The following is a 21661-nucleotide window of genomic DNA, read 5'->3' on the forward strand; positions in this document are numbered from 1 at the left end:
GCTTTGCATTTTCTATCCACCCCCCCCCCCTCCCCTCCAATATGGTTTAGTCATTTATTTTAAAAACCCTCTCTCAAAGACTTTCCGAGAGACTGGGGGGTATTTCTTGATAGGCCTACGGGTTTGCTGTGAGCAGACTTGTACATCCACTAACAGTATTTCCATCAAGTCTACGGTCAGCGAATTATGGCTTTCTGCACATGGATTCTGATGACCCACTCCCTTTACACGCAAAATTTGATTTCGATTTTCAATCATAAATATCTTGATAATCAGACAGGCGATCGGCTTGTAAAAGTCATGGGGTTCCTGACTGACCTAAAGGTTTATGCAGCATGAGCTAAATCTAGGATTTTTTTAAAGGATCTAAGACAAAGTTACCAGGTCCCTTTAAATCAATGTGGTCTTCTGAGTCTGAAGGTTGCAATGAGACGAGACTGGGATCTTAGCATCCATTAGGAAGAGTGAACAGGAGCTCCTGGAATGTGAGAGAGAGAGAGACAAAAAAGCATAAACTTAGGAAACGTACAGTGGTGGTAACAGTTGCAATAATATGGGGTGTTTCCCCAAATATTCCCCCAAAGATTTTGATTTGACATCTTAAAAAGCACTCAACCATCCTCAATGAAACTCCATAAGTAATGCTGTATCAGTGTGAATTTCAGAAGGATTTATGCTAAAACTTAAAATTTCACGACTGCTTTTGTAAGACGTACCATTTTACCCAAAGTTACGGTACAAGTTACAATTGAAATTCATGCAATATTACAAGATATTACTACATGTCTACACTACCTACAAAGTTTTAATTATGAATCGATCATGTCTTTATTGAGGGAAAATCGTACTGAAATGACTTTCACAATGCCGATATAAGAAGATTTTGAATGTATTTTATCTCACTGAAATATAATGTTAGAATACTGCTCCTGGTGATTTGCAAAACAGTGTAATGGAAATAAAAATTAAAAAAAATTGGCCAGACAGATACTCAAATTTCTACATTTCTCTTCTAATTGCCCTCTTACAGACTTAAAAGACATTTGAAGAATGAATTTGGTTGTAGAGTAAAAATATTTAAAATTTATTTTCATCTGGGTCCTGTTTCATAAAATTTGCTCTCAGCCAATCTAATGCCACGATTTCAGTAGCTGATAACGTTATTGTATTTCTTTCTTGTTAACAAGTTTCATGAAAACAGGGCCCTGATCCATTACCCTTACATATGCACAGAGTCAAACATTAGACAAATAATAATAATAATAATGGGTTCTTGTATAGCGCTCATGTCAGTCAGAGTTGACCCTCCTGGCGCTCCCGATTATTACCCTGGCTTTAGCATGATATTCAACTCACACAATGAAGAATCCATTATAGATGTATCCTTATTCTTTCATTTGTAAGTCTACCTTTCATCATTGAACATCTATAATATCAATCCCTCTTACCTCCAACACTAACTCTAGTAACTAGAGTTGACATAGCTTCTCCAATACGATTAGCAGCTGAAAATATGTCTCCACTCCCTCGTCTGCTTCCTCCTTATGAAAACAATATAACACACATCACAAAATAAGGCCTAAAAAAAGATGTTGTATTGCCCTTTGCAACAGACCCCAAAATCTTGAAATCTACGGTCAGCTTTTTAAAAAAGTTTTTTTTTTACCGTTTTTTAGAAAAAATGTATTAAAGCATTCAAAACTGAGAAATATCAGCCCAAAGAAGGAGAGGGAAAAAAAAATAAAGTTAAAAAAAGAAAAAGATTTCTGACCGACCGACCCATGTTTTGGCACCTACATGTAAAGGGCAATACAACATTTCTTTTTTTAGGCCTAACACATGTACACAACATTCAATGAAATATGTCGTATTATTTTATGATTGTCATTTTCATGTGCATTGACCATTATACTGATTGGTTTTTCAGGTCTAAATCAGTCATTTTTAGTTCAGACTTTCATGACTACAGTTTTGGGTTTTATCCTTCTTTTTTCTCTTCGTGGACAGGAATATTTCAAAATTAGTTATTCTACTGAAGTTCAGATCAATTAATAAAGACACAAATAGCTTTCCTGTGTTTACTATTGCATATCTCAAGCTGTCATAATACCTGTCACCTATTTTCAATTTATTGTGGCTAAGGTTTATGAATATCCATGTGATTTGTAAACAAACAGTCGACTTCTAAAAAGTGTTTCCATGATGCTCTGGGGAAATTAAGAAGTGTTTATTTTCCCAAATAGCCAACTCGTTGAATCGAAAAGTGATAAGGCTGATTGTGTAAAGTACATACTTGATCTCCTTGGTCTTGCTTGAAGGAGTTCTTCCATTGTTACTACAGGCACATCAGGTTCATCTGAGTTTGAGACAAAACAATGAAAAATAGTTTTAACCCTACTACATACCAGTTTAGAGATAACACATTTTCCCAAAAGACCCCCAAATGTCCACTCAAATTTTTATAATAATTTCATGTATTAATGAAAATGTACTGAGTGCTCCATGAATATATTTTTATTCCCACTTCGAAAAGAATATATACACTTTTTGAAAAGGATAAATCAATCAATATAATGGAATGCACTGTTTGAGCATAGATGAGTTGTCTTCTCATGCAAAGATTGTATCTACGACTTGGCTTATTGCCCGGTAATCCTATCTCTACATTGTCTTTTTGACATTTTTTTATTGTTTTGGTTATCATTTTGATCTCATTTTACCTGGCATAAATATTTTCATAGATGCTAATGGCTTTCCATAATTTTTAAGTCCAACATAGAGATAAGTTCAACTTAGGATCTTTGTGAAACACCCCCCTGGATACTTACCTGGAAGAGGAGGAGGAGAGGGGCTCTCGTGAAGCGGGAAGGCATCGGTCATTCTCTGAATCAGCTCATCCAGTTCAGCCTCCTCTGAGGGGTAAGCCATGGATACACCTGTAGTAGGAAAGTGAACTGTGGATTGATCATTGATGTGAGGCAGGAAACGATCAAGATCCAATACACTCTCCAAGGCACGTGACTTGTCCATTTGAAATCTAGATGCAGCATGTGATTGGTCAGTTTGAAATCTAGATGCATGTGATTGGTCAGTTTGAAATCTAGATGCATGTGATTGGTCAGTGTGAAGCCCAGATGGATGTGATTGGTCGATTTGGAATCCTACATGATGGGACTGCTCAAGGTGAGAGGGATGCTGGCTGTTGAATGGAATGTCCGCAGAATGCAACTGACCGGTCTGATTTCCCAGCAGGAGTAACTGGCTATTCTCATGGTGCTGGTTGATAGTACCGGTACTCATAGATGGATGTAACAAACGATGTGCACCAACTCCACCAACGTGATGCACAGGTGATGCGTTAGTCTGCTGACCATACAAATTATGTGCACCATCTCCACTATCCTGATACGCAACTGATGCTGAAGTTTGTGGACCGTGAGCATACACTGGTGAAGCTAAGGCAGAAGGATCCATATTGTGGTGGTAAGATGGAGCCGGTGGCAGATTTTGAATGCTACCAGTCTGAACGTTCGATAAAGGACCAGCCATTGATCGATGCTGACCGAGTCCTCCACTTCGATTGCCCTGACCATAATCATTAACAAGCACCGGTTGACCCATACCATCTACCCCGAATGAAGACACCTGATCGGTATAGAGGGGTGGATGACCACGCCTTGGGTCACCACGCCCATCTGGGTAGTCCTTCCCCATCATGACAAAACGTGGTCTCACAGCCGAAGCACCGGACGACCCAGAGGAGTGGTCAGCTATGGTGTCCAGGGCAGGGTGTGATTGTCCGTAGGGGGGCAGTCGTTCACCTGTCCTGTCATAGCCACTACTGGCCTGGTATCCAGAACTACGGTTAGACACTTGGTTCATAGACCCTCCATGGTGGAATGTTGTGTTGCCTGGTGGAAATGAAGGGCTGTGCTTGAGAGATTCATAATTAGCAGATCCCAAGGAGTGATCAGTCCTTCCTTGGCTTGTCTCCTTCTGTTCATGCCAAGGATAAAAGATGATTTCAAAAATTTAAAACAGCCTGTGAGACTTTGGTTAAATATTCATAGTAATCTTAGAAAACAAGTGTGAATCAAGGACCCTAGTTGTCATGTTTGTCTACAATTTGTGTAAGTAACTAATCGCCTATGCCCTCATGGTGACCATATATCGTAGAAATACTCCCCAGGGAGTGGAGATGGTGCACATTGTGCATGAATGAATCTGATGACCAGGGTAATAATATCTGTAAAGCGCTTAGAGACATTATTCTGTATTAAATGCTATATAAGTCCAGATTAAAATAATTATCATGTATGGTCAAATAATCTATCGCTCTAATGTTAAGGACCGAGCCCAAGAGGGATTTTTTGATGAATATGGTAATAGTGAAGAATGACAATTTAGCCTCCCAGCCTCCCCATAAACTTCTCTACACAGCAAACAATATTCTTGAAGCTAACTTGCTGAACATTTCATTTCCTTAATGGTTGCTTTCCATGCTTTCCTGTCTGTGGGATCCATATGACTGATACCCAATGTTTTGGCATCTTCTTCTATGGTTTCCCTTTAAGTTTTCCTCGGTCTTCCGCAGGGTCTTCTTCCGGTGACCAGAAAGTTTAGAGCCCTCTGGAGCCAGTGTGTTGCCTCTGTTCTTGCCACATGTCCAAACCATGTACGTCTATTCATCCAAAATCCAGACTTTTTAAAGTTTTTTTTACATACGGCTCATGAAAACAGACTGAAAAAGTTTAAGTTGGACCCCTTCCGAAAAGGTTAGTGTGAAGCCCCGCTTACCCTAATCATGGCTCTGAAGTTTCTTAGCTGCTCCTCCAACCTCTTGTTATGTTCCTCAAGGACTTCATAGCGAGCAAAGACTTCATTTCGCTGCTCCACCAGCTTAGTCCTGTCATGTTGGGATGGTTCACGCTGCCTCGGTTCAGAGTCTGTCTCAGACGATGAGCTGGTGTCTTGGACATGTAGGCCACATCGCTCTAGATCATCCATCAGATCACTTTGAGAAGTGATAATAGAGGGAACAGGGAGAGAAGATGAATTTAGCCATTTAGCAATTTTAGCAAAATTTTTTGATACACCTCAGATAGTGGCATTAGTTAAAACTTAATGCAAATAACAATAATAATAATAACAATTGGATTTATATAGTGCCTTTTCCAAAGGATACAAGGCGCTGTCTCTTAGACTATCAACAATTTAAGAGAACTTGGAGTTGTACAGGTATGTTTTCAGTTATTTTTTGAAGAAATCTAGTGAAGTACTGTTTCTTAAGAGCGATTGAGAGGAGTTTGTTCCAGAGACGTGGGGCTAAGGACTGAAAGGATTTGAAACCAGCCTACATGTTTACGGGATTTGGGAATGACAAAGGTAGGAGCTAATAAAGACCGAAGAGAATATGATGGCACCTTTTTTATCTAATAATTACTTATTTGCAATTTTAGTATTCATAATTACACAAGCTGTGACCATCTAGATATAGGCAATTAGCCAAAATATCCTATAGTTTCTTTCAACAATGAAAAATTAAATATTGTAAATTGTGTGCGAGTAAAAAATAGAGCATTCTGCATACCTGAGTGTGTGCGGCCATCATTTGTGAGTTCAAGCATAAGCAATTTAATATAAATTTTTTTTTTAGATGAACTAAAAAATCAACCTTAAACAAACACACTTTTTTGCTCTTTAACTTGATTACCTGTAAGAATATTGACAAATCTTCTAGCAAACAGTCGTTGAACAAAATCATCTCCATGTCATGAAAATTTCTTCACTGTATCACAGAAATGTAATTCAATTTTACGTCATGTATATTTTCTGGCTCTTAATTCTCATGAAATTAAGACTTGTCTACATACTCGTTCTCTTTCTCCAGTTGATCTATGAGATCCTCCAGCTCTCTCCTCTCTTGGTATCTGCTCTCATCTGTGGTTGCCGTGCCGATTGATTGCCTAGTCGACTTGATAGAGGGAGGCAGACTATCGGAACGATTCAACCCGGGAGGTTGCTGAGTTTCTACCGCTTTTAGTCTGTTAAAAAAAGATTACAATAATGATAGTACAGTCAAGCCTGCTTTAGTGACCACCTGTATAAAAAGACCACATTTTGTTTGTTTCCCTTGAACCGGTTTCTCATTAAAACATTCAATAAAGAAAACTGTTTATAAAGACCACATTTCTTGTCTCCCTTGAGTGGTCTTTATAGACAGGTTTCACTGTAATAATAATGATACAGAGTATTTTAAAACGTGCCAACTTCGTATAACTAATGTATTCAAGGCATAAGGATGAATATCACTAAGTCAGATGAGCACCACAATAGAATTTTCATTAAACATAATCAATTCGGTATCACAACAGCCCGACATCTCTACATCAATGAGTAAAATTAAACCACTTAATTTTAATTTTATGTATTGACATTTTAAATGATCTGTTCATTCACTTTAAAGAAATAACCTCAAATATTTCCTTCACTGTATATGATATTTTTTAATTGAAAGTACAGATAATATTACAGATTTTCAAGCGAGAGGTCTGAGAGCATCCTTCTGATGTGGTTTTGAACACCAAACCTCTCAATTGAAGCTAGAGTATGAAGCACTCAACCACAGTGCTTCATTCAGAATTATAGAGGTGTTGTGGTCGAGTGGGATACGTCGCTGGACTGTCGATCACAAGGTCCGCGGTTCGAGTCCCGCCGCCGCACTAATGTCCTTTGGCAAGACATTGATCTATATTTGCCACACTCCACCCAGGTGAAGTAAATGGGTACCTGGTAGGAATTTATTCCTTGAAACGCTAGGGCGCCGTATGGCAGCTGTGCTAATTAGCCAGGGTAATAATCAGGAGCGCCAGGAGGGTCAAATCTGACTGACATGAGCGCTATACAAGAACCCATTATTATTATTATTATTATTTCTCTCTTCTCACCTCTCTGACATCTGACTGAGCCTAACGTGAGTCTCCAATTCAGCATCTTGATTATCACTATATACAAAGATAAAACAACAAATAGATCAATCTCTCATATCCCTCTGCCTATATCAAATTCATAGTTAAAGCTACTATAACTGTTACCTTGATATGGTTTAGAAAGCAGCAAAATTATTTTCAATCTGTCTTGCTATGGGAGGCCCCCCCCCCCTCGAAATTTTCGGAGATTGCGCTGCAACCATTTGGAATTTTGAATTGTCGTTTCATGACTTTTTTCCCTCAAGTCTTACGCACATTTTGATACCATTTTCGTTGAAATCGGATATACCTGTAAGGCGTTACATAACAATTAGTATGCGCATGTCATCAAAAAAACAAAAACAAAAACATGAACATAGTACACATACAATAAAACTTATTAAAAGCTCATCATGCTTTAATTTTCCCCTGAATTTGTTATTCATTGATACCGCTTGCTAGATTCAACCTTATACAAAGCCAGATAATATAACTGCTTTTAACTCATCTAATTTCAAGATATTTTCATAATTTTACCTTGCTCTGTCATCGGAATCATAACCATCCTCTATTGAGCGATATTTCTTCTTGATACGGCGGCCATGTTTCTTACTCAAGTTGTTGCGCACAGTCTTTGTAAAGGCACGGACATCCTCCTTTGATTTACTCTGTGCAGGGAAAAGAAAAGTAAATAAAGGCAAGAATATTAATGGTAGTGAAGTATACAGACAGCTCCAACAGGAAAACAGTGTTCTCCTTTTTTTTTTGGGGGGGGGGGTAAAAATATGCCAAAAGGTGCCCCAAGAAATTGTTTCAGACCACTGTTTATATATGCATTTCAGAACAAACATTTTGCCTGAAATATTCCTTGTTTTCTTGCTTTGTTTACATTTGAATTCAAATAAATAACCAATTCAACTACTTTCTCTAGAATATCAAATGTTACATAATTTCTTAAGTTATCAAATGTTCCTTCAATTACCACAATGTAGCTACTATCAATCATCTAACATCAACTCTTTTCTGCCATGCACTGAAGCTTGGGTCGACATGTCGTTTGTCCCTGCAATTCTCTGTTATTACACGATGGACAGTAGACCAACTTATTTAGAATAAAAACAACTTGGTATCCACAAAAAAACAATTACACAGAAATAAATCTATATGCCAAAAGGCACATTTATATCGTGGTTTACAAAATATTTCTCTGCAAAAAAAGTGGTCCATTATTATCTGATTCAAATTAAAACTAATGTGTATTTATATATATATATATATATATATATATATATAAGAAAATTCCCCCTTTAATTTGTTGGTTTATTCAGTGTATTACTGCACTCTGTCGAACACCTTTCCTTTCATTTGCAACAATACCAAAAGTGCAGCGCTTTACTTTATATAGGCCTTTCATGTTATGTGAGAGGGTATAATAGAAAAAAATCCCCCAATTAAGTCATGTCCTGACTGGCCAAGTTCTTTGATTATTCCTTTATTTACTGATTTCAATTGGACAGGAAGTTCATTAATTTGACATCCTGACTTTTATTGTGTTTATTAAAATAAAGCCTTTACTGTAGCTAGGCCTACATACATCCACCATTTTATGTGTACAATATAATGTATGCGCACTCTACATGACATGTGTTGGTAATTATACCAAGAGTAGACTTATAAGCAGCCACATGTTGACTGGAACATGAATTTTAAAGCCCATCTGCACCAGGAGGGAATAGACATCCATGCAAGGTCACTAACAGGTGGTTATCTTATCAAATCAGCTCTCAATTAACATAAGAATATGAGGATCATGGGGGACCAATAGTCACTGCTTATACATTGTTTGCTATATAGAGGGCGCAAGTAGCTATAAGTAGTGCAGTGGGGCTTTAAGTTAATATCACAAAATGCCTTTAAAATATCTGATTTCTTTTTATCCATCGTAACATTTGCCTTTTAAAAAATGTATTTATATAATATTATTCATGACTGTAAGACTTAATTTAGAATTACCGAGAGGCAGTACTCCTGCATAGGATGACTCTGCTTGTGATGTTTGGATGACCTACGGGTGAAGAAGCAATTCTGGCAGAGGTCAAAGTTGAAACACTTGAGGCACTGGTAGCGTAGTCCTATGACGGGATGCATCTTACAAACGGAACACTTGACCTCATGCTTCACTGTGAGGTAGATGGAGACAGAGAGAGAGGGGGAGATATATATATATAGAGAGAGAGAGAGAGAGGGAGGGAGAGAGAGAGAGAGGGGGAGATAGAGAGAGAGTGAGAGAGAGAGGGGGAGAGAGGGAAGAGAGAGGGGGAACAGAGAGTGGGGGAGCAAGGAGAGAGAGAGAGAGAGAGAGAGAGGGAGGGAGAGAGAGAAAGAGAGAGAGAAAGAGAGAGAGGGGAGTGAGAGAGAGAGAGAGGGGAGCAAGGAGAGAAAAGAGAGACAAGAGAGACAAGAAGAGAAGAAGTAGAGCAGAGGGATAGAAAAACATAGAGAGAGACAGAAATAGAGGAACGAATAGTAAGACAGAGGCAAACAGACAGACAAAAAAAAGAGATAGAAAGGGAAGGGCAGAGTAAAATGGATGCTTGGCATTAACATGATCGGATTTCATCCATATTCAAAACTGCATTCAAAAACTTATAAATTAGAAAGCAAAGTTACAGATCACAAGTGAGAGAACTTTTGGGTCTCACTAGTAATTAGAGCAAAAATGTCCCTTTGATAAGACATTAATAATCTAGTCTCTCGTCTATTACGGTAGATAGAACATACAGCTGTTTGATCCCTGGTTGCTTACCTACTTTGTACAAGTACAAAATTCCATAAATAATATCAACAACAAACAAATACTTCTGCCATGTAGACAAATACCTTAATGATGGCTACAGTCAGATCTAAATACCTACAAAGCATGTCTGTATAAAAGCTCAAACAAATATTCCATTAAATATATAAATATTCACAGGCATGTACATTCCTTACTAGTATTTCATTTATGAAAAAAAAAAAAAAAAAAAAAAATTATCAAAGGCCTCACTCGTTTCTGCAGCAGAGAATCTATGAAGTGTAGGCAGCCAAACTAGAGTTTGTGGTTCAGAAAGCAACCATTGATGAAAATCATCCTGTGTTATGGTTTGTCCCAAAGCCTGTCAAAAGAAAATTCAAACATTGGTAATGATGCTTAAAAGAATGATACGTTATGATAGAGATGGTTACTGAGACCACTTAAGTACCACAATAGATTAACTTTTTATTTCTTAAAATTAGCTTTGTATTGTTGAAAGTATTTCCATAGGAATAATAAATAATTGATTTAAAATTCAGGGAACACATCTAATTCATGAAAGGTTTGTAAAATTTGAAAAGAAGTCATTTAAAGCATGTCCTGCTTTTTTGTAAGTGATTTACTTTCCTAACGGCTAGACCTAAATCACTTGTGTAAGAACATTGAAGATCCATATTGACACTATGAGGTTGTTTAGGGACAAGGATATTTACAGATTGAAAGCAGTCCTCTACAGATGCTGCAACACCTTTTCCAAATGTTTCACTCTCACCAATCATGTTTGTTATCTGTAAAAATAAACAATGTTGACATTAGTTTAAAATGGTGGTTATAAGTAAAGATAAATAGAGATGGAAGAAAATTGATACAAATCAAGCACTGGAGAAATTGAGCGTACAGTTATAAAGCAATTATAGCCATGTAAAATATTACAATTGGCAAGAATGGAATTATTGTTTTTTGCCTTTTTCATGTTTAGTATCTGAAGTTACTGCATACTAATTGTCTCAACTCACAATTTATTCTTTCAAATACATTGGAAAGGGAATCTCAGCTAAATCTTCTCATTTAAAAAAAAAATTGTTGCAATGGTTTTCGGTCTTGAGTAGGCATTATCTCCCTGGAGGTAAATTCTAAAAATGTGAAGATGTTTATTGTTTATATTACTATGAGGAAATAAAGAAGACCAGAAACGGTTATTTTACAACAAAAAACAAAAACAAATCTCCCTGAATAGATTAAATACACTTTAATTTACCTGCGTAACATCATGCATGAATTCTGTCATCATCTTACGGGGGATGCTGCCTGTTTTATTGGCAAGGAGATCTTGGAAATCTGTGGGAGTTTAAAAAATCACATTAATGGGTTTTTGCTATAGCAATTTTTTAAAATCTACAGTTCACATAATAGTACATCTTTTCAGAATGACATCTTTACATATCAATTGAAAACACAGTGTACTACTAAATATGAAGTAAAAAATTATATCAACAGGATAAAGTTGCTAAAAATGAACTTATATGCGATTATGGCCGCTGCCAAAGCAATCTTGTAATTACAGTTTTTTGCCTTAAACACAAACTAATGATTTATTTGCCAGTAATATGTTGCTCATTAATCACTGAAAGTAGGAATGTTATTTTACAGCACCATATTCTGATTCCAATGTAAGTGACAGCATTCCCATTCACAAAATAATAACGCTTAAGGTCCCTTTTGATTTCATACTTAAAACTACATGAAATACTCACATCTGTATTTATCTGTTATGCTTCCAGAACATATGACAGCAATTCCCAACTTGACAGGCAATACTCTTATGCAACCTGTTCTTTGGCTGAAATAAAAGACACATACATGAGACTGTCAACTTGCCATTTGCAACATAATTCATTTTAAAAGATGGCTTTGATCAAATGAATATAGTTGGAAATCAAAACGTTCATATATTTTTACACAGCAATGACACATGATTTTGCTATTTTTTGTTGCTGTATGTATATCAGTATAATAGCCTACAGTATAATATGTTATAATATGTTATAAGATGATGACGTGGATCCTAGTCAAATGATTGGTTAAAGCATACACGTGACCAGGCATTTATTTTGCCTAACACGTAATTTGGATAATGACCGGTCATTAGAAAAATCATGTTATAAAAGATCATTTTATAAAACAAATACAACATAATCTTATGAAACAAATAATACACATCATTTTGCTTGGGCATTAGTAATATTACCCACACTCGTACTTTCAAAACAGTCCAAATACCCTTGGCTTCCGCCGAGTGTGGGTAATTCTTACTAATGCCCTCACTGCTGTGTATTATTTGTATACTAATGCATTCATCAACTTTCATCTCGGCTTGGCATTGGCATAAGCCTAATGACCTTAAGCCATATGAGATGTTACATTTAATGACAAATAAGTAAATCGATATTCACGCTGCCCTAATCACAAATGGAATATAATCTGAGCATCCATTTCTTCATTTCATGACAGAGAAAATACTGCTAAACATGTTGGGTTAATAACGGTCAAAATACTAATTCTAATCAGGTAGGAATATTGCATAAATAGTGAACAATTCAAATTATCATCATTGATTCTTATTGCTATATTATCTTAGGCTAAATAACAATGATCTAAAGTACATAGAACTTGATGACCTCTCACCCCTGTCACATAACTTTTTTGCTTCTATAGGATCTTTTATTGCATTTGTTTTTTAAATGGCTTACACAAATCAAATTAAATTAATCTGCATGATCAAAGATTAGACAGTTTATAGATGTTAGATGCTGCTTGTAAGTATCGGCTTGCATGGTGATGTAGATATACAGTAGGCTTGCGGGTGCACCATGTGAGAGAGAGAGGGAGGACTCCTCAATCATCCCTCTCTCTCTATCACATGGTGCACCCACAAGCCTACTGTATATTTATAGATGTTGTTGCTTACATATCAAACAGATTAAGGAGCCAGTTGAGAAGCAGGTCACTAGATCGATTGACTCTGAGCGTGCTCCTCCCACGAACCTTGGTCATGTGATACATCTCGTTGATGATGTTGTAGAGCTGGACCGCATCCATGACGCTGTCGTTATGGTGACTGTATCCATGGAGCTCAAAAGCCATCCTGACAGTGATGAGGTTTACTACGTCCACTGAGAGAAGGGATAAGAGACATTGACAAATTATTGGCAGTTAGTGAAAGTACTCTCAAAGAAAATTTCTTTTCAATAGATAATTCGTGCACTCTTTACTTAGTTACGACGAAAGCATTTGTGTTAGTAATTGCCTATGCCCTCACGGTGACCATAAGGTAGGAATACTCCCCAGGGAGTGGAGATCGTGCACATTGTGCGTGAATTAATCCGATGACTGGGGTAATAATATCTGTAAAGCGCTAAGAGACTGTATTCCGTATTAATTATAAATCCAGATTATTATTATCTCAAAATGTCATTTTGGTGAAGATTTTATGTTGTGTGACAGGCTGAAGGACGGAAGTATGTTGCATTGTTCTGCTAAACGTTTACATGAATTAATAGATTAAGCACAAGGCTGTTAGCATTCTTGCCTGTAACTTTTAAAAATGTGCTGATTTGATATAAATAACCACTTCAATAAGTTTCTTCATTATTTTTGTGTATAATTCAGTCCATCTGACTTCTCATATCATCACTAGAAAATGTAATTAAGAATGAAACTATTTAATCAATACAATTACAAATGAAGCAAATAACTCCAGAAAAAAGAAAACATTGACTGCTTTCTAAGACTTACTGTGCAAGACTTTTTGTAGCATTCTAAGCTTGGCAGCGGTTCTGTATGCACCAAAGTGTATGTTATCCATTGTACCTAGAAATATACAAAATCAAAACATAAGCTAATTTCAAAACAAAGTTAACACAAAACATACAATGTTTTAAGATTGACATTAGAATTCAGATACACTGAATGGCGAAAGTTTGAAATAAATCAGAAGAATAATGAGAAAATTAAGAATGTTTAAAATATGAAGTCTAGGCGAATCTCAAATTGGCAGTTTGGTAAAGGGATTGTGATATAGTCATGTATAACTCTCACGTTAGTCATCTTCAAAAATATCATTACTTGTTTTTCTTCTCCTAAATGCCTTCTCCCTTGGGGCACTACTCAATATATATTATTACGGATACCATAGTATTATAGATCCTCTAAACTATCATTACAAATAAATCTATTTCTTGGAGTATAATCAAAATAAAGAAAGATACTTACTCAAACTTGAAACAGCAGACACGAGATCTGGATGGTCCCATTGTGTGACCTCGCTGTAATGGCTATACAAATGTGAAAATAACAGACATATATGCACAGGGGAAAACAAAGCAAAAAATGGTAAATGATAGTACCGAGGCTCAGCATAAGGGGGTCTGGGTCTGAATTCCTATGGTCTGTATAAAGATTTTAGGTGTCTTTTAATGTTGAGCCCATGCAATAGTGCGAATAACGAATGTTTCAAAATGTCACTGAAAAAGACAGGCAATGATTTTTACCAAACTTTGGACTTTGATTCAAATTAAACAAAAACAGGAAAGAGTCCCCTTACTGTAGTGAAAAGTATCCCCTTCTAGCAAGTTTTTATGAAAAATCACCTTGATAGTTGTTCAATGAAGGAAAGGTGTATATCCCTAAGTTCTTGATTTTTATTAAACTGCTAAAATTATTCTGATATAGATTCAGAACAATGAAAGTTCAGCTTAATAATAATAATAATAATAATACACAATATTTATAAGGCGCTTAATACTGGTGTCTCTTAATATTAATATTGAAAATACATCACGAAATTCCTGTAGCAGTAGCAGAAGTTAGTAGCAGCAGCAGCAGCAGTAGTACCTAGTATAGTAGTATCGTCATCATATCATGGGTATAGCCTTCTATGAAAAAAAAATTATACTTACTTGATGTAATAAGGTATTCCATTGCAAGTCTCACTTTTACTCCACTTATTTTCCATTGTTTGTTCTAAATATCCACATCACCCAGTCTATCTGTAGTCAATAACATATGAGGAAAAAAAGGGGTTCAAGTTTAAAGCAAAGTTTTACTCAATCTTAATTTGCCTTTCATATATTTTCTAGGGTTGAATTTATGAACAAATATGACATGTATATATGTATATAGTATATATGTCTCATCTTGAGCACTGTTGACAAACTTTCAAATAAAGTGGAATATTTAGTGATTTACCGCAGTGAACATTCCTACAATGCACGAGGCCCAACCTGTACGGTATACCTAGTACTACTAGTACCAGTGGCATACGCAGGATTTCTTCAAGGAGGGTGTTTGTTTTTCTGAGACATTACGGTAAATAACTTCACACAGGCGCGCGCCCGCCCGCAACCCACCATCGGTATGCACTTGTATTGTGTAGCGGTTTGCCGTGAAACCTGTGAAAAAGTGTAGATGTAGGGTAGCACGCCTGGTATTCGGTCAGACAGCCGTTTCAACAGCTGTAAGAATTTTTTTTAAAATTTATGAGCCACAAAACTTGCACAAATCAGGCAGCTGAACAATTTTTCTTAACTCTCAAAATTAGATCAGGTATAGTATAGGGCCCCGAAAAGATCTCCAACTTAACTCAAAATTGGTCAGTGTCGTACAACTTCCTGCACTTCCGCGTTCTGTTAGCACATGCGCTAACATGCATAGCCATGCAAATGTAGAAGTCTTTTGCGAAACACCTACGAGTGCTGTCGCAATGAATTTAGTATGTGTGTGAAGAGGAGCTCTTCCGTGTTCGCTCCATTGCAGACGCACTTGCCGATGTGCAAGAGGTATTTATACGATACCCTTGACATGCGGTAGTGCTCGTCCAGTATTCGGTCAACGCATTTACATTCAGTGCCCTGTCGTGCGATTGTGTGAAAATAGTGCGCAAATACGCTTCGCTCCTAGGCAACGGAGATACCACGCACACATCGTGTGAATGAATTCAATTCGGCGCGACCGAATTCTGGGCAGAAAAATGCTGTCTTCTTACAGAAATATTTTGCTTATCATCATTCTATATTTTAAGTGACTATAAAATCCTGTTAGAGGAATAATTTTCTTTTCTTTTGATGGGTAGATTGCCAAATAAAAGAGGTAAGAATTCAAAATATTAGTGATTTCCCCTTAAGACAGTAATGGTCCACCTGCACACCCCAATCAGGCCGAGTATATGGCATCTGCAAGAATCTTCAGTATTGAAGGAGGCAGATTATCTTGAAGAAGGAAGGAAGGAAGTGACTGAATACCGGGCGCGCTACCCTATAGATCTAGGCCTAACGTTAGATCTAGATCTATCAACGTTCTTCCAAAAAAATACTCCAAAAATTATAAGAAAATTGACACGAAACAGGTAATAAACATAACGAATTTTAACTCATGATCTTTATTTGGACATTTAATGAATATTTACTTCATTTTGGGTATGTTTTAGTAGGGTATCTCCACGCCGGATTTACGGGTCAAATTTTGGATAGGTTTTCTGAACAAGCGCCGCTCAGCTCCGCCGCCGCGCCGGAGCTCCCTAGAGTTAGGCTTTCATTAAACTTAGTATATCATATGGGACCGTAGGAATATATTGACGTATCGTTTATCAGTCAGATTTCATACCAATAACACACGTATACCTGCTGGAAATACCGTATAACATTTAATCTAAAAATAAAGTGTCTAAATATGAACTAGAAATATCACAATCGTTATTTACCGATAAATATCAGTGATTCTTGAGCTCTAGTGTAAGTGGCACAGTTCGAACTCTCATTCCGATCCCGCGTCGCTCGTATCTACGATACCGATATCAATTGGGCGTGGCGCCCGCCCCCCCCCCCCCCCCCCCTCCCCTAACAAAAATGGGAAGAAACTTTGAACCGCATAATAATAGGAAACCATCGAAAAAGTAGCTTCATTAATTCCGGTTCGAATTATTCATTGTCTGTCAAACCTTCAAATTAAATACACGTATTAGGAAATGTCCCACCCGATGGTCCTACGTTATTGAATTCGAATGTCGAACAAAAAGGGCTCCCCAGCCGGTATTGTTATATCCTACTAATCTCTATAGGCCTAATACTACATGTATTTTTTTTTTCCTGTCCCGGTTCATGGAAGGGTGTAGAATCAAGGGAACATAGTGTCAGGGGCCGGGAACCGACTTTCCTAGGTGAAATGTGAGGAGATGGTGTCGGTGGGGCGTTTCTATTTTTTTCATTTTTGCTTCCATCTCTCCCTTCCTTCCCTCCTCTCTATCTCTATCTCTCTCTCTCTCTCTCTCTCTCTCTCTCTCTCTCTCTTTTCTCTCTCTATGATATATATATATATATATATATATATATATATTTATCTCCAAATGTCCCCTTTTCGCCATTCGGCGCAGTTGCTATAAATGTACGCCCTACGCCACTAAATCTCGCCAGAGACCGTGGGGCTGCAGCAAAATAACCTTTATGTCATTAATGGATGACCCCAATGAGAGGTATATCTTTATCCGAGATTTACATTTTATCTTATCTCACTAGTTTATTCGTGATAGAAAAAATTCGAATAGAAGTCAAATAACAAGATAAAGAGGAACTGAAACTGAGAAACTTGACTGCAATTGAGGACATTGAATTCACGATAATCAAGTCAGTTACAGAACGACCTGTGTGGCTGGATCGTGATCATGAATACTCATGTCAGTAAATGCAGGAAGAAAATGAATTAAAAAAAAGGTTGAAATACATATATACAGTTTATATAAATGAACAAAGAGCAAAGAGTATGCAAATTTTTCTTATATCAGGCTAATAAGTTTGCCCGTACATTTTATCTTGTCTTTTCCAGTATTTCTTTCACCGTCGATAGCAGGGGCATACGGGGGGGGGGGGGGGGGGGGGGGGGGGGGGGGGGGGGGGGGTTCAAACCCCCCCTTTTGTATTTTTATGTGTGTAAATCCCCCTAAAAAAACCTAACCCCCCCCCCCCCTTTGGATTATTATTATTATTTTTTTATTTTATTATTATTTAAAAAAAAAAAAAAAAAAAATATATATATATATATATATATTATATATATATATATGCCCATGGCTAACCTAAAAAAGGTGACCTTACCCCCCCCCCAACGTAGAAAAATGTCAAATTTTCAAATTTCGAGACCAAAAAAAAAAAAAAAAGGGGGTTCAAACCCCCCTTTTGTATTTTTATGTGTGTAAATCCCCCTAAAAAAAAACTAACCCCCCCCCCCTTTGGATTATTATTATTATTATTTTTTTTTTTTATTATTTAAAAAAAAAAAAAATATATATATATATATATATATAATATATATATATATATATATATATATGCCCATGGCTAACCTAAAAAAGGTGACCTTACCCCCCCCCCCCCCCCAACGTAGAAAAATGTCAAATTTTCAAATTTCGAGACAAAAAAAAAAAAAAAAAGTGTCCGCTTACCCCCACCCCCCCCCCCCCCCCCCCCCCCCCCCCCCCCCCCCCCCCACTGAGCAACTTTTCAGCTGGCTGAAAAAAGAGTGTCCGCTTACCCTGTGATGATTAATAACCCTACATTTTACAATGATATTTGTCAGTTATGGAATTTTCATTAATTTCTGAAACAATGGCAGTTCCACTGTTACAGGACTCCACATCACCTATTGCTTGTCTATCTACCCAGGGTCATGATCTGTCTATCGTCCTTTCTAGTCGCCAATGCCATGCTATCACAGGATGTGAGCACTGGTGGTATTGGTAGTGTGTACGTGCCTGGATTAGTGACCATGACTTAACTTACCTCCTGAAAATGACAGAATATTAAAATGACAGTTGTGGGAAGAGAGAGGAGATAAACTGTGAAGTCAAGAACAAAAGACGAAATGAGAGGGAGTGGGGCTGGGTTAGTTCAGATGATATTGAAAACTTGAGAATAAGTTTCAGGATGATGATGATACCGAGAGCGACTCAGAGTGGTGAACTGGGGGAGGGGGCAGCGTACTTGCCCTTCATCTCATAAGTTGCTGATTGTTGATTGGTCAGAGACAATGATTTTTTATTTTTATTTTTTATTTTTTTTAATAATAAAAATGACAGAATAAAGACAGTTGTGATGAGAAGAAGAATGAGATAGGAAAGAAGTTGGTGCGCAGAAAGAGCGCCAGCTTGTATTCACTGAGTCTCATCGCATCCCCACATCATTTTGAAAGGGTTCGATCTACAGAGAGTTAAAGTGGGACAAAATTCCTCCATACATAAACTCTGATGCTGCTATCCGTGTTACAACCCCCATCACCACTCTACCACCGCCACCACTATCACCACCAAAACCATCACTAACACCAACATCACCACCACTACCACTATCACCACCAACACCAACATCAACACCATCACCACCATCACCAACACCACCCCCGCCGCTATCTCCACCACGATCACCACCAAAACCAAAATCAACACCAAAAACACTACCACCACCACCACTATCAAAACCAAAATCAACACCGCTATCACCACCAACACCATCACTACCACCGCCATCATGCACCAACACCAACACCAACACCATCACCACCACCATCACCAACACCACCAACGCCGCTATCACCACCACCATCACTATCAAAACCAAAATCAACACCGCTATATAACACCACCACCACTATCAAAACCAAAAACACCACCACCACCACCAAAACCAACAACCGTGCACCACCACCACCAACACTATCACCAACATCATCATCATCACCACCACCACCACCACCACCACCACCACCACCACCACCACCACCACCCCACCACCACTATCACTAAATAATCCTCTAAAATGTTAATGATGCACTGTTCTTTTTTTCCATTCATATTTTTCGTTCTCTCATCATGTAACCTCATCGATTTTGTGTCATTCATGTAATTTTCCTTCTGATTTTAACGTGTGATGTCATAGTCATTATTCTGGGGAAACAAAAATATTTAGGAGGGAGAAAGAGTCAGAATACAACAACAAGTTGACGCGCAATTACCGGGTATATCGTACTTTATTATCCATACATATTGAGAATTGTCATTAAAGTTTGCAAAATGTGTTTCCGTTAATTGTTGTATTTTGCTTTCATAACCAGGACCTGGGAATTCCACGGCAGTTATGATGGCCCAGTCAATATCCCTGGTCTTTGACCGACATTTTGCACTTTTTATCATTACATGTAAATATACAGTAGTTTTAAAAAATGAAGACTGGAAAGAGCATACCGCCCCAAATTCATAACGCCGCGCCGGTTTGCAAAATGAATTAACATCCCATGTTATTAATTTCTATTAATATAGATGAATGCCTTGTTCATAAACTAATTCATCACATTTTGGTCAAGTTTTTTCCTCTTCCCTCGCTTAATTATATTGGGACACGTAACCATAGCAACAAAAAATACCTCAGTTCAGAGGCACCCCCGCGCATCCCCTCTCCAACTTTATCTTCTTTGTCCTTTTACATCTTTTTTTTTTAATATGTCTCAAACATAATCCTTATACAGTTGAATTCTCTTGTTGATAATATGAAAATTGTTATCTACAGCAGACTAATCAGAAACCTTGTCCAGTCCAAATGGTTGCGATAAACAAAGGAAATAGAAACTAACCTGTATAAGCATAGAGCAGGAAATGACCTTCTGAAGTCCCTTTCGAAAGATAAATAGAACTCCTAAAAGCGCTAAATTGTATAGTCGATGTTATTGATATATTTGAATAGGCCTCGTTTTGCTACTTGAGCTGATGAAAGGAAAGTTTTCATCGAGACTATTTTGATGAGTAATCAAAAGTGGGAACAATAATAAAGAGAAAGAAAGTGAGCATTTTTGAAAGTCTCAAATTGGCTTGTTTTGTTTTTCTTCTGTATTCTGATTTTAAGATATATCAAAATAGAGGTGCTGTGGTCTAGTGGATATGTCACGGGAATGCGGATCACATGGTTTGCGGTTCAAGTCCCACCGCGATACTGATGTCTTTTGGCAAGACACTGAATCTACATTTGCCACTCTCCACCCAAGTCTTAAATGGGTACTCGGTAGGATGCGAACGTTAATGTGGTTGGATTGGATTGTGTGCGCTTGTAAAATGGCGCCTGGCCGGAATATTCCCCAGAGAGCAGAATGCGTGTACTATCATGTGCAGATTAGCAATCGAATCCAATGACTAGGGTAATAATGATTTCAATGCAAATTGCTTAGATACGCTATAGAAATGATTATAATATGAGAAGAGAAGACCTCTATACTTGGAACAAGTTCACCTTGTTATACAGTAAAAGAACATTCAAAGGATTTTTTTTTAATTAAAGAGAGAATGAGGGCTTACGAGAGATTAAGAGTGGGTAAACAAGAAATTCAGATAGAGGGTAGGGGAAGAATAAAGAGATGAAGATAAAAGGGTATAATTAGAGAGCCCGGAAAGGCGGGAGATACTTAGAGGGTCAATGACCAAAGATAGAAATAATTGTCATCATCAACAAAAAGTAAGATATTGATGCTTAACTTGATAAAGTGATTAAATAATTTTAATGTGCCGAAAAATTAATAAACCTGTAAGGCTATCAACAAGGGAAGTTATCATTTATTTGTTTTTGTCATGTGGATTAGGCCCGTCGTTGGGCCATTAAACCGGGGTCATTGTCCGAAACAGTATGAAACGGTCACGTTGATTGAGGATGCCTCGAAATATTAACTTTGCCTTAACTAACCCTGTATAAGATTACTCCACAAAACTATAAGAGCATATTTTGTGGAGTAATCTTACAGGGTTAGTCCTGTGATCCCACGACCCCCCCCCCCCCCCCCCAAGAAAATGTTCGTGATAGGGAAACTTGCCTTA

At 37.5% G+C, this 21661-nt stretch overlaps 2 protein-coding genes across 2 annotated transcripts; both read right to left on the reverse strand.

Moving 5' to 3' along the window:
• Positions 1 to 391: 391 nt before the first annotated feature.
• Positions 392 to 5008, reverse strand: LOC115928840. The gene is made up of 5 exons (XM_030996831.1): positions 4798 to 5008; positions 2829 to 3996; positions 2294 to 2356; positions 1449 to 1541; positions 392 to 478 (listed from the first exon to the last, which is right to left on the reverse strand). Exons 1-5 carry the CDS (start codon positions 5005 to 5007, stop codon positions 456 to 458), a joined length of 1557 nt encoding a protein of 518 aa, XP_030852691.1. The 5' UTR covers position 5008; the 3' UTR covers positions 392 to 455.
• An 846-nt stretch (positions 5009 to 5854) lies between these two features.
• Positions 5855 to 16603, reverse strand: LOC115918965 (dystrophin-like). The gene is made up of 13 exons (XM_030995855.1): positions 16520 to 16603; positions 14721 to 14810; positions 14035 to 14096; positions 13558 to 13632; positions 12731 to 12935; positions 11517 to 11602; positions 11021 to 11100; positions 10476 to 10550; positions 10015 to 10123; positions 8982 to 9148; positions 7506 to 7636; positions 6948 to 7004; positions 5855 to 6044 (listed from the first exon to the last, which is right to left on the reverse strand). Exons 2-13 carry the CDS (start codon positions 14774 to 14776, stop codon positions 5855 to 5857), a joined length of 1293 nt encoding a protein of 430 aa, XP_030851715.1. The 5' UTR covers positions 14777 to 14810; positions 16520 to 16603.
• Between the last annotated feature and the right edge of the window lie 5058 nt (positions 16604 to 21661).

The sequence above is a fragment of the Strongylocentrotus purpuratus genome, unplaced genomic scaffold (assembly GCF_000002235.5).
Source record: "Strongylocentrotus purpuratus isolate Spur 01 unplaced genomic scaffold, Spur_5.0 spur5_scaffold_3, whole genome shotgun sequence".
Lineage (NCBI taxonomy): Eukaryota > Metazoa > Echinodermata > Echinoidea > Camarodonta > Strongylocentrotidae > Strongylocentrotus > Strongylocentrotus purpuratus.

Coding starts and splice junctions, on each gene's coding strand:
- LOC115928840 (XM_030996831.1), bottom strand. CDS start 5,007: ATGGATGATCTAGAGCGATGTGGCCTACATGTCCAAGACACCAGCTCA. Junction 3,997..4,797: donor ACTTCAGAGCCATGATTAGG/GTAAGCGGGGCT, acceptor TGGCATGAACAG/AAGGAGACAAGCCAAGGAAG. Junction 479..1,448: donor TACTAGAGTTAGTGTTGGAG/GTAAGAGGGATT, acceptor CTCACATTCCAG/GAGCTCCTGTTCACTCTTCC.
- LOC115918965 (XM_030995855.1), bottom strand. CDS start 14,776: ATGGAAAATAAGTGGAGTAAAAGTGAGACTTGCAATGGAATACCTTAT. Junction 14,097..14,720: donor GGAATACCTTATTACATCAA/GTAAGTATAATT, acceptor ACATTTGTATAG/CCATTACAGCGAGGTCACAC. Junction 9,149..10,014: donor ATTCTCTGCTGCAGAAACGA/GTGAGGCCTTTG, acceptor TCTACCTCACAG/TGAAGCATGAGGTCAAGTGT.